The 12,480-nt window shown below is 34.6% G+C and overlaps 2 protein-coding genes across 2 annotated transcripts; one reads left to right on the top strand and one right to left on the bottom strand.

Moving 5' to 3' along the window:
* Positions 1-2,122: 2,122 nt before the first annotated feature.
* Positions 2,123-8,257, top strand: LOC129941127 (glutaredoxin 3). Its single transcript, XM_056049678.1, has 4 exons — positions 2,123-2,285; positions 2,349-2,508; positions 2,588-2,844; positions 7,988-8,257. Exons 1-4 carry the CDS (start codon positions 2,236-2,238, stop codon positions 8,166-8,168), a joined length of 648 nt encoding a protein of 215 aa, XP_055905653.1. The 5' UTR covers positions 2,123-2,235; the 3' UTR covers positions 8,169-8,257.
* On the bottom strand, positions 8,246-9,661 carry LOC129941126 (CAAX prenyl protease 2). Its single transcript, XM_056049677.1, has 4 exons — positions 9,365-9,661; positions 9,038-9,282; positions 8,728-8,964; positions 8,246-8,653 (listed from the first exon to the last, which is right to left on the bottom strand). The coding sequence occupies exons 1-4, from the start codon at positions 9,493-9,495 to the stop codon at positions 8,385-8,387; spliced, it is 882 nt and encodes a 293-aa protein (XP_055905652.1). The 5' UTR covers positions 9,496-9,661; the 3' UTR covers positions 8,246-8,384.
* Between the last annotated feature and the right edge of the window lie 2,819 nt (positions 9,662-12,480).

Genomic DNA, 12,480 nt, shown 5'->3' with positions numbered 1-12,480 from the left:
AGTAGAAATATTGTTGGAATTCAAAATTATATATTTTTGTTTAATATCACAAGTCAATACAAATTTCTGAAAATGGATTTTTAATAATTGGCACAAAACAAAATACCACCAACGAAATTGTGGCTTCTAGACGACTGCGATTTTCCTTTTTTTGGTTTCTTTTCGTTTTTGGTTGCCAAAACGTTTTTTAACACTGCCATTTTTGGATGTTAACTTTTTTCAATGAAAATAAAACATCTTTTAATTTTACTTTGCTTATTTATTTTTAGTGATACAAATATAATAGATCTACAGTAACTAACTTTATGGTTATACCTTCTCATACCGCAAATAAATGACATTCTTTTTTAACGAATTATAAAATGAACTTATTCCTTCATTTATAATTATTTATTTATTCCTTTTAACTTAATAAGTAATCAGATTAAGATCTCGTGGTTAACGTAAATAATTAAGGCCTACTGAATCACTTATTTTATCAATTTAACCGCCAGCACTGCCAAAACCCATTAGAATGGTCGGTAATACCGCGACCATTTGGTCCCATCGCTCACACACTATGCGCCGCATCCAAATACAAATAAACTTTGTATTTCTTCATTAATGCAATTACCTCAGGAAATCGGAAAATCAAATCCTCCATACTGAAAACACCTTGGACAATAATCAACATTTTTTTTCCATGGTTTGCCTGTTTTTGGCTCACCATTAATGGTACATTGTCAGATGTTTCATGTTTCAGTTTTCTGAATACTTTTGTTGTGGTTTCTGACAATCGAATGACAAGTATAATCAATGCATGATTCTTTTCATAAGTATTTGTACTTCAGGTTCAGACATCGTGTTTCTGTTCTAGTGAACTCGAATGTCCAACCGTAGTCCTTGATTATGAGATCCTTGAGGGTTACCTCCGCCCCAGGGACACTGCAAATCGGTGGATTCCAGCAATCTCGAGCTCTCCGATAGATATAGCGTGATTAAAAGCTCTCGAAGGCATCGTAAAGCGTAACATAACCCTGAAAACAAATCTTATTTTAGACTCAGTCAGTTCGTGGATTTCACATCGATGCAAATCGTCATCTTACCTCTCGATTATTTTTTTTCGCGACTTTTGGGTCACACATCAATTGACTGATGTAGCCCAATATCATGAGCAGGTAAAATCCATGATATGTCCGAATGAAGATTTGCTCTGCTTAAGATCATCATAGAATCCTCCTCTTCCTTATACTGCTGCTCCTGTGGCTGCTTTTCCGTTAGTGTTGTTTATGTTACTTTTTATTGTATAAATTTCCATTTGCAGTCTGGTTAATATCATTCGGATTCGACGGCGACAGCGTTGTTTTACTCTTAACATTCCCATTTGTGAGAGGCAAAATTCCATTTGAAATAATTGTGCCGTTTAATGAGGGATTACGCTTTATTCCATTTTTTAAACGATGACGCACTTTGAAGTACATAATAATCTGAAAATGAAAAAAATTTAAAATATGCTTTGTTTTGGGTTACAAACAATAATAACCACTTCCTTTCAGTACATAAATACATTTGACGTTTAAAAAGTAGCAAATTGAATTATGAAAACAAACTTACGAAAAAGATATATTATTCTGCGCGTCTGGAAGTATCCTACTAACCTCTTCACACTTTAAAGAATCATTCGACTGAAATGCACTAATACAAACATACGAAAGAAACTATTTAGTTGCATGTTCGCGCAATTACGTGTATCATAGTAGGATACAGACATTTTTTATTGGTTTAAGTTAAAGGAAAACATTGACTTCCTTTTTTTTTCTCTTGCACTTAAAGAAAATTATTCAACGATTTAGTTGAATGTGCGCGCAGTTACCTAAAATTCCTTGTGACACAAACTAAGAATTGGTTCGGGGTGATCGTTTAGTTTGTGTCAAAACACAAACTAAAGCTCCCATAGGACTAAATAAATTAATTTATAATTCTTTCAACTGCTTAAGTTAAAGATCATTTTGTATCAGTTAATAAAGTACTGAATTGTTGAACATACCCATTGTGAAATTGTATTGCCTTAAGAAAGTGCCAGATGTTTTGAGTTACCAAACAGGCACACAAAAGTAACCGCTGTATGTAAATTGACTTGACTTGACATAACGAAAAGTGAGGTAAATGCTAAACTGCTTCGAAACTCACGTAGGCTTTTAACAAATTACAAATTATTTAACTATCACATAACTAAAGTAATAAAACACTCCTAAAATGTCAGTTATTGAAATAAAAAGCGAAGAAGAATACACCAAACACATAAAGTAAATATAATTGTTTAAATTTTATCTACTAGGTACATCTATCTAACCCAAAACCTTTTCTAGCTCGGACAAGACGAGCGTAGTTCTTTTCTCAGCACCTTGGGCAGAACAATGTAAGCAAGTGCAAGATGCCCTCGTTGAAATTTCTAAGCTGGGCTACACAAATTTGCAATTTTCCACCTTGGCCGCGGAAACTTTTCCCGAAATATCAATGAAGCATCAGGTCTTAAAATTCTTAATTGTTTTAATATTTGAGAAAATTATTTAAAGGTTATAATATGTTGCGCTATATTAACATTTAGATTGAAGCTGTTCCAACTGTAATATTCTTTACAAAGGGTCAAGCAGTAAATAGAGTGGATGGTGTAAATATTGCATCAATCAATCAAATATGTAAAGATCTAGGATCCAAATCTGGTGCTGGGAGTGGTGCTTCCCTGGAGGATAGACTGAAGGCATTAATCAATAAATCGGACGTGATGATATTTATGAAAGGATGTCGTGACGCTCCGAAGTGTGGTTTCTCGAAGCAGCTCATAGCTATTGTAAATGAAATTGGGTAAGTGTTAAGCTATTAATTAGACTTTCCAAGTAATATTTCACAAATATGCTTTAAGCCATTATTTTCGCTAATCTGAATAACCTAACTAACCTGTATTTCTTTATTAATTAATTGTTGTATATTAAGATTCACACAGATAGTATGTACCTTAGCGTTTAGACTTCTAACTTTGTTATGTTACAAACTCTACCTGCAGAACCTAATACACAAATGTATAAACAATAGGCTTAGTTTTTGAGATATGACGTATTTGTCATAATTATACGAATTGTAAATTCAACGGTTGCAATGACTTATGTATACAATCTTTTTTTTTATAATTAGCGAACACTAAAAGGTTTTGTATACCTTTAATTTGCTAAAGACACAGTGTGAGCATTAGGAAAAGAGAAAAGGGTTGGATAGGAGGTGTCGATGATTGACATTGATTTTGATTTCCTGTACATTGCAATGACAGGGAAAGAAAGAGCGTGGCTAGGCATTCAACATTCGCGTAGTACGGCTCAAAATGAATCTCTGTACTTCATAGTACGCCCAAAGTTGGGCTCAATCCATTCCTCTGCAAATGTCCTGCTTTGGCAAACACCAGAATGAAACGCTTTGGAAAAGCATTCTTTCAAGAACTTGAGCTATCTGAGACAAAGATTAGAGACCTAATCTTTTTTCTCAATGCGACAAAATGGCTCTAACATAATCGCTATGAAGCTTCTCTATCAATCTATCCCTTTCAATCAAAAGTCAAAGGAGTTTTTGGTATCAAAACGGCGCACTACAGCGCTAATTGGATCTCAGGCTAGGTTGCCTTAAGATCGCCATTTCTACCTACCTACCTGGGCTCAAGGGTAAACTGATGGGCATTACTAGAAGCTCGGGTATTACGGTTAAATTGTTTGAGGGGAGAGATGCAACTGGCTATTTCATTAGAGCATAGTCCGTTAAAATAATTAAATTGTTTGAGGAGAGAGATGCAACAGGCTATTTCATTAGAGCATAGTCCGTTAAAATAACGGTAAAAAAGGGTGAGACAAGAAAATTTTCGTCGATGTTCAAACGTAAACGAGTTGATGATGTTAATATCTCAATCATTTTAAAAACTCTTCTTTGAATACTGTCTTAGAGGCTAAAATAAGTTACTGGATCACCAGCCCAGAGATGAGAGTTATATTCAAGTTTCGGACGTATATAGGTGTTGTAGATTGTAGCCAGATCAGACGAGGATACAAATTTCCTGCATCTTCTCAAAAAACCTATTATCTTGCGACATTTTTGGGGACATCGCGTATGCGATATGTGCCACCCTTGGATAGTGGCAAATTGGGTATATCTCGCTTTAACGATACAAGCAGCTTTGGGTTTTCGAAGCATTAAATTTAGGGCAATAAAAGGTACCCGTGGCATGATGGTTAGTGCGTTGGACTGTCATGCAAGGGGTCTTGGGTTCAATCCCTGCCTGTGCCACCTTTATTTAAAAAAAATTAATTTTCGCGGGTACTGCCTCTTGCTAGGAATTGACAAATCCTTCAAGAGTAATTCTTGTCATGAAAAAGTGCTTTCTCAAAACTAGCCGTTCGGATTCGGCATAAAATTGTAGGTCCCTCCCATTCCTGACAACAGTACTCGCACACAGGAATGGTTGAGAGTTGTAAGTCACTAGGCCCTGGTTCACAACGGACTGTTGCGCCACCCAATTTATTTATTTAAAAGGTATTCACTTTTTCAATTTTCGAATAGGAGAAAACATTGCATAGTCAATTTTATTCATGATGCCCCTCATTATATTTGACCACAAACTATAAAACAATTAAAGATTTTAAAATTATGTACATTCACAGCTGGTCAAAAAAATAGGTGTGAAAATTAATTTTGTATTAATTAAATTTGTATTCCTTTTTAATGTTAAATATTAGTTTTACGTAAATATTTTTGAAGCTTTTGGAGGTTTTTTCACTTGGACAAAAATGTTATCGTTTTTAATAATAATTTCTGTATCTTATCACAATTTTTGTTTTACTTACTTTAATAACCTGAGTATCCTCTTTATAACCTGAGTATCCTCCACTATTATCCAAAACTTTTTATAGTCGTCACGGAATCGACTCTATACGGCATGTTTGCTGGGCTATGGAATACCATCTCTTTGAACCGCTTCCCACAATTGGTTTCCATTAACTGACGCTTAAGCTCATTCCACAAGTTCTCAATAGGATTGAGATTAGGTCATTGACTTGGCCATGGGGCAACGGATACTTGTTTCTCTCGAAACAAATCTTTCACAAGACCTGCGGTTTGTTTAGGATTGTTGTCTTTTTACACTTCAGAATTTTCAGAAAGTAGTAAGCTTATAGTAAGCGTCAAACTACGATCAGAGGTTCATCATAAGTGCATGTGTTAGTTGTTCGTAAAAAATAATACAAATATAGCCTAACACACGCACAAAATACAAAACAAAGTTAGCATTTAACTATTACAGAACAAAAAATAAAATGAGAACGTTTACGATAGTGGAGCACTGGTTCTAAACAATGATTTTAATCCCACCTTATTTAAATTTAAATCTATCGATGAACAGTTTAAGTTATATAAAATGCTCATTCGACTTAAAGCTTCATTCTTTGCCATAGTTAGTTCTATGGAAGTCAATATGTATAAAATCAAATGTGCGCAGGTGATGAGTTCCACCTCGGTAATTCAAATGTACACAAGAAAGCAAATAAGGTGCATCAATTTCACCATTAATGAGTTGATGAAAAAATACTAAGTCATTATTAACACGCCTTTGATGGAGAGTATTTTGAAGAAGTAGAATACGATGTTCATAGGGAGGCAAATCATCATCCCAAGGAAGACCCTTAAGGGCAAAGCGAATGAAATTACGTTGAATTGATTCAATACGTTTTCTATGAATTTCGTAATAGGGAGTCCATACCTGCGAAGCATATTCAAGATGAGGACGAACATGACAATTATACAAAGAAAGGGTAACATAGGGATCATTGAACTCCTTAGCCCAGCGTTTTATAAAACCAAGCATAGAACTTGCCTTATTAACAATAAAATTAATGTGAAGTGTAAACTCTAAGTTGGAACAGAAATGTACACCTAAATCTTTAAATGTGGAGACACGACAGAGTTTTTGCTGTGATATACAGTAGTCAAATACGTTACTGATTAGTTTTTTAGTGAAAGTTATAGTCTGGCATTTTAAAGGGTTGAGTAAAATGCTATTTTCCCACACCAAAATGTGAAACTATCAATGTCGGCTTGTAAAAGAATACGATCATGGTTGGACTTTATTATTTTGAAAATCTTCATATCGTCAGCAAAAATGAGAAGTTCACTTGAGCGCAGACATGACAATACATCGTTAATAGACAGGATGAACAGAAAAGGGCCAAGATGGCTTCCCTGGGGAACACCAGATTGAGCAACAAAAGGTTCAGAATGACAATTTCTAAATTTTACCTCATAGGATCTGTTTTCAAGGTATGACTTAATCCAAGCTAAGAAAAATGGTGGAAAACCAAGAGCCTTTAGTTTAAATAATATAATTCCGTGGCTAAGTCAGTGTATACACAGTCAACTTCATAACCTTGTTCTAAAGCGTTTGAACATATGTATGTTTGAGAATGTGAGGAGATTAGTAATGGTTGATCTTTTTTCACAAAACCATGTTGCTGTTCGCAAATGATATTTTTACTAAAATATGCTACGCTATCACAAACAACTTGTTCAAATACTTTAGGAATGCAAGAAAGCTTTGCAATGGGCCTGTAGTTGCATATATCCGACTTGTTACTTTTCTTGAAAATTGGGGTTAGAAATGACTTCTTCCATATACTGGGAAATTTGCCTGTTTTTAGAGAAAGTTTAAATAAAAACGTAAGGGGTTCAACTAAAGCATTACTACACTTTTTTAGTACTATCGGGGGAATACCATCAGGACCGGCTGAGCAGTCATCATTCAACGCAGATAAAAGATCAAGGACCGTACTCTGTAGCACAGGTATGGTGAAAGTGCCATCGCAGGGGCAAGTTTTCCTCAGAAAACGGTAACATGACATCTTCTAAAATATCACTATATCCGTATTTTATTAAGATGTTATTCAAACGGAATATAGAACCTACACCGTACCAGGGAAAACAGCTCCACACCATTATATTCCCTCCTGCGCGTTTAATAGTTTTCGGTGTATAGCGGGGGTGGTAGTCCCTACCTTTTGGTCGCCTTATATTGAGCCCAGAATCCGATAAAAACAAATTTACATTTGTTTCATCACTCCACAAGATATTTCGCAATTTTTGTACGCCTGTACCTGTTCGTTCCAATTAGCATGGTTTAAGGCAAATAATTTTCTGGACCTTATATTGCTAACCCTAAGGAATTGTACTTTCCCGGCGATTCTTCCTGGGAGATTTGAGTTCTGAAGCCTTCTTCAGATCGAGCGTGCACTGACCCCATTATCAATTTGAGCACCTATAGTCCTTGACGAAATAAAAGGATTAGATTTAGCTAGACATAGTATGATGCGGTCAGTGGTATCTCTATTTTCGCGTATCTGCTTAAGACCTCCGCAATAAATTTGTAGATCTTGCCCTCATCTCTAAGTCGACGAACTAATTTCCTTTCCTCTGACGAGCAGTGGACTTAACGACCCATATTCAACAGTAATAAATGAAAAACTATTTCTTGAGGCTAATAAAATGAATAAAATTTAAACAACCCACCTCAGAGTTTATACCATAAAATAAAAAAATATTATAAGAAGTTTAGATTTTATTTGGAGCACACCTATTTTTATGGCCAACTTCTAAAACAAACAGAATCTTATTCCAACACAAATAACTTATCTTTTAGCATTACATTACTTAGATGCAAAAAGTTTATTATCCTCATAGAATAAGTTTTCTTTTCGGTTGCATTGCTTGCTTTCAAAACAACCGCTAATCAGCAACAAGTCAAGAGTGGATATCAAACATTTTCTCACACCTATTTTTTTTTGACCAGCTGCGTAAAATGCATAGTATCCAGGTCCCTAGGTTTAAATTTAACTATTTGCTGTTGGTCCCCTTTTCGTATAAGACAATTGAAATTCCCTTCTTCAGTTGTACATAATTAAATTATGATTTAATTCATTTTCAGCATCCAGTACAGTACGTTTGATATATTAACGGACGAAGAAGTTAGACAAGGCCTGAAAACCTATTCCGATTGGCCTACGTACCCACAAGTCTATGTGAAAGGAGAGCTCATAGGTGGATTGGATATTATAAAAGAACTTCTGGCATCTGGAGAACTTGAAACCACACTGAAAGGAGCTTAGATCGCAAAATATTTTGTTTTTTATTTTTTAAATAAATCTATCCCAGCCTATAAGTGAAAATAAAACTACACTTTTGAACAAAAACAGAACAGCACGATTTATTTGTTTAAAGTATAAAAAAATATTTACTATAGGTAGATGTTAGAATGAGTTATATATAAAATATTTTCGTTTTCGCTTATTTTCTATGGAAGACAGTCGGTGTTGTTTTGAGATTTAAATAGCTCTCCAAAATATAGTATTTCCATACCAGCTTGGATTTGTGACAACAGGTAACAACACTATCCAACTAATAAGACCAAAAACATAAATGCTACAAAAGATAATCTTCTTTTTGGTATTTTGTTGAAAGACTTCCTGAAAGTCTGGAAATCCCATGTGGTTGCAAATTGCATGCGCTAAAACAGGTGCAATAAAGTGTCCAGTTTTTGCGAATAAATAGGCTGAATAAAATCCAAAAAGAGTCGTATACGTAAGCTGAAAACCTATACAAAAAAATTATAGTTCAAACATTTTATATTTATAATTCGAGATACATATGGAGAAAGAATAAACTTACAAGAAACTATCACAGCTGTTTTAAGGTCAAGACCCGTACTGAGTCTTTCTGAGATGTGATGAAAATGTGCGACTCCGAAGAACAACGGTGTTATGAACACAGATTTGATGGGTGTGAATGACTGTAATATCAAAGGCATCATGCAGGCACGAAATGTGAATTCTTCCGATAACGGCGCAACCACATGATTTCGCAGCCAAAGTACATTATTAAAACAAAGAATCCAATACTGCAAACCTTTTACCAAAACAAAATCATCACAATAAAACTTTAAATACTAATTTTTTCCATAGGGAAACATTTATCTTACATGAGTATAATTTTAAATGTCCATTATACAATTGAACACTAAGTGGACCCAAAAAAAGGAGTGCTGTGAGTAATGAGGGAATAACAATTGCAGCTAAGAGCCCTTGCCACCGAAGACCAAGTAGTTCAAAAAGTGAACGATGTGCCAGCAGTTCTTTGGAGGAAAAGGTATAAACAAATATTGGAGCTATAAGCATCACAATCGAAACACTGCAAAAACGTTTTTTCACCGTTGATGGATGGTTCCTGGAATGGAGAACAATTGAAGGAAAATTCAATATTTAACATTAAGGGAAGAAAAAATACATCTATTTTCTGTATTATTTACCTTTCATGTTCGCTTCTCCAAATATAGAGACTAGCTACGTATATGATTGATAAAATGAAACAGCAGCTCGCAGATGTGGCGCTTGAGATTTTTGGAAGATCTTCCAAAGCTATTTCCACATTTGTATCCATTTTTTAAATATTACTAATTCATTTGGTGTTTAGAATAAAAATCAGAAGCAGTGAGTGCATGTCTTGATTTAATTTCGATTTTATTTTTTTTTCTCTTCTCCCCTTTGCCGTTCCACTAGTGGAAGCACTTCACTATACCCAACCAACAATAAAGTATGTCATTTCGCTTCGCCTGTCAGGTCGCAGTACTCAGTCTCAGATGTCAAAAATTCAAGATCTTATGGAGTTCTGTTTGTTTCCCAAATCCCAACGCGGCGTGAAATTTAATCAATTTATTGTCTCTCAACTTAATTTCTTACTTGAGTTGTTGCGCAACTTTAAACGGTCTGGGGTGATTAAAACAATGAAAACCCAATTTAAAAGTAATAGAAATGCATTTTTAATGTGTTATCACCACCGAATATAGCTTCGGTTTGTGCTTTAATATTTTGTTTTACGAATCCCAAAAAAATAAACTATCACGAAATCCCTTGATAATTGAGCCGTTTATTGTGAAAGTGGCATAAGTCACTTTTGTTTTAAGTCGAGATATTTAAGATATTTGCTATACCGTTAATTACCAATACTTCTTTCAAAGAAATCTCAATAGTTCTCAACTTATTGAGTGCAAATTTTTTAAAAATGAAAAGAAAAGATGTATTTAGTGTTGCCATTAACTCGATTTTTTAGAAAAAGTGACTTATGCCACTTTCAAAATAAACGGCTCAATTCGTAATTGTATCTAATTTTGTTCATTATTTTTTTGAATTGATAACGAATTTTGTTAAGTACGACAACAACTGTAGCATACCTAATTTATATTTGTATCCGAACCGAATTGACAGATAGAAATTGATGTTTTTATCTACCTTATGCTTGATGGTGGTGGCACCTAGTGGCTACGTAGACATTTCGAGGGTATGCTGAATGTAAAAAATATAGCTCCACGATAATACTATAGATGAATACAAAGACCACTTAAAATAACTAACTTTTTGACGAAGCGCAAAATCAATTCCTGTAACCTTACATTTTTAAGGCTAGTTTCCTTATACTGGGTCTTCCTTAATCCACGATTACTTTAGTTTAAAAATGATCAAAAATAAAAATAAATTAAGAGGTGCAACTTTCAACATGAACAAAATCCAACAAAAAATGTTCATGGTTGAAACATTTCTAAAAAATGTTTTCTGCCATAACTCGATACGTGGTAACCTGGCCATTGTATTCATCAGGGTAACTGTGCGAATTTGTCTTGTATTGGGAAGATTGAAATCGAATCCTTGAGAGGAATTATGGAAATAGAAATAAGTACAGGGTGGGCCATTTAAGGCTATCTAGTCAAATTTGGTGGCACAACAGTCAATTCTTGTCATGAAAAAGTGCCTTCACAAATTAGCCGTTCGGATCCGGCCCAAAATTGTAGGTCCCTTCCATTCCTGACAACAGTACTCGCACACAGAAATGGTTGAGAGTTGTAAGTCACTAGGCCCTGGTTCACAACGGACTGTTGCGCCACCCAATGTAATTTATTTATTGTATGATTTTGAACCTCTAAAAATTTTATTTTAAACTTGGTCAATTTGGTCATATCTTTCGAAAACGAAAAAAGATGTTCGACATTTTGAGTAAAGAAAATGTTCTTTAAACATACTCACTTGGCTAAACAGAAACAACGGTTAAGCTCATTTAGCAACTTTGTGTAAATAATAGCTTTCTTAAAAATATAAACTCTTGGCCTGAATTGTACTTACTGAACAGAAAGAATTATTCACGCATTACAAAAACCTTACAAATGTTCAAAATCGGACTTAATAAATAATAAATTGGGTGTCACAACAGTCCGTTGAGAACTAAGGCCTAGTGACTTACAACTCTCAACCATTCATGTGTGCAAGTAACGTTGTCAAATGAAGGGGACCTACATTTTTTTGGCGAATCCGAACGTCTAATTCGAGAAAGCACTTTTTCATGACGAGAGTTAATTGGAGAATTTGTCAATTCCTCGCAAGAAGCAGTACCCGTGAAAAGACTTTAGATGGCATAGGCAGGGATCGAACCCAAGACCTCTTACATGACAGTCCAACGCACTAACCATCATTCAATTAAGTTTGTTAGGGAGTTTGTGAGTTTATTTGTATGTAATTAAAAAATAAATGTCATCTGCATAATATCAGAAATATGTTAAATAAATGAATTCAGTAATCTTTGCTAACAAATTTTTCGGATCTGAATTATGTTGGTAATGTTTACCTACAAGTGCTCATTTTTATTTTCAAATTTGGACAAACAAAATTTTTTCCAGCAGTGGCAGCCTTGGGTATACATATCGTCCACTTGAATGCACTTACGTGTCCCATATTGAGGTATTAGCTCTACTAAACACGAACACGAAGTGAAGCAAAATACCAAGAAAAGGAAAGACAAACGTCAAAAACGTGCATGGAATAGCTTGTACGTGCATGCCGAGACAGATTTATTTATATTTAATTTTTATTTATTTCTTTCTCTTTTGCACTTTATTGATGAAATAAAATAAAGAGTTAAAAATTGGTTCCATTAAAAGCGATGCGTTTTTCTTTGTATATACCCGCTTGTCAGTTTTACTTTTTTCAATTATGACCATAACCAACCTGTCAAAATAATTCCAATGATTGGTTTCAATGCTAAAATACTAAGATAGTTATAATTTGCCCCTTGCAACAATTCATTTTAGTGTGAACACACCTTAAAACCTTTGAGTTTGTGATTCTTTATGCCAATGTAGTCTACCCCATTAAAACCTGCGCAATCAAAAATCAACAAAAATGAACACACCTTGCAAGTAAGTGCACCCTCAGCCTCAGGAAAATACGTCAAAAAATAAAAATTTCCCTGCGCTGCGCCTGCATATACTTTTCGTCTGGGCCTGCTACTGAAAATTCAACTGAGAACTGAAACTGACTACTAATAACTTTCTTCACAAGTTTTCTTGCAAGTGTGTATTTATTTTCGTTTAAATGGAAA

This window comes from Eupeodes corollae, chromosome 1 (genome assembly GCF_945859685.1).
Source record: "Eupeodes corollae chromosome 1, idEupCoro1.1, whole genome shotgun sequence".
Lineage (NCBI taxonomy): Eukaryota > Metazoa > Arthropoda > Insecta > Diptera > Syrphidae > Eupeodes > Eupeodes corollae.
This window is presented reverse-complemented; position numbering and strand designations above follow the sequence as displayed.

Coding starts and splice junctions, on each gene's coding strand:
- LOC129941127 (XM_056049678.1), top strand. CDS start 2,236: ATGTCAGTTATTGAAATAAAAAGCGAAGAAGAATACACCAAACACATA. Junction 2,509..2,587: donor AAATATCAATGAAGCATCAG/GTCTTAAAATTC, acceptor ATTAACATTTAG/ATTGAAGCTGTTCCAACTGT. Junction 2,845..7,987: donor GCTATTGTAAATGAAATTGG/GTAAGTGTTAAG, acceptor ATTCATTTTCAG/CATCCAGTACAGTACGTTTG.
- LOC129941126 (XM_056049677.1), bottom strand. CDS start 9,495: ATGGATACAAATGTGGAAATAGCTTTGGAAGATCTTCCAAAAATCTCA. Junction 8,965..9,037: donor ACATTTAAAATTATACTCAT/GTAAGATAAATG, acceptor TTTTGGTAAAAG/GTTTGCAGTATTGGATTCTT. Junction 8,654..8,727: donor AACAGCTGTGATAGTTTCTT/GTAAGTTTATTC, acceptor TTTTTTGTATAG/GTTTTCAGCTTACGTATACG.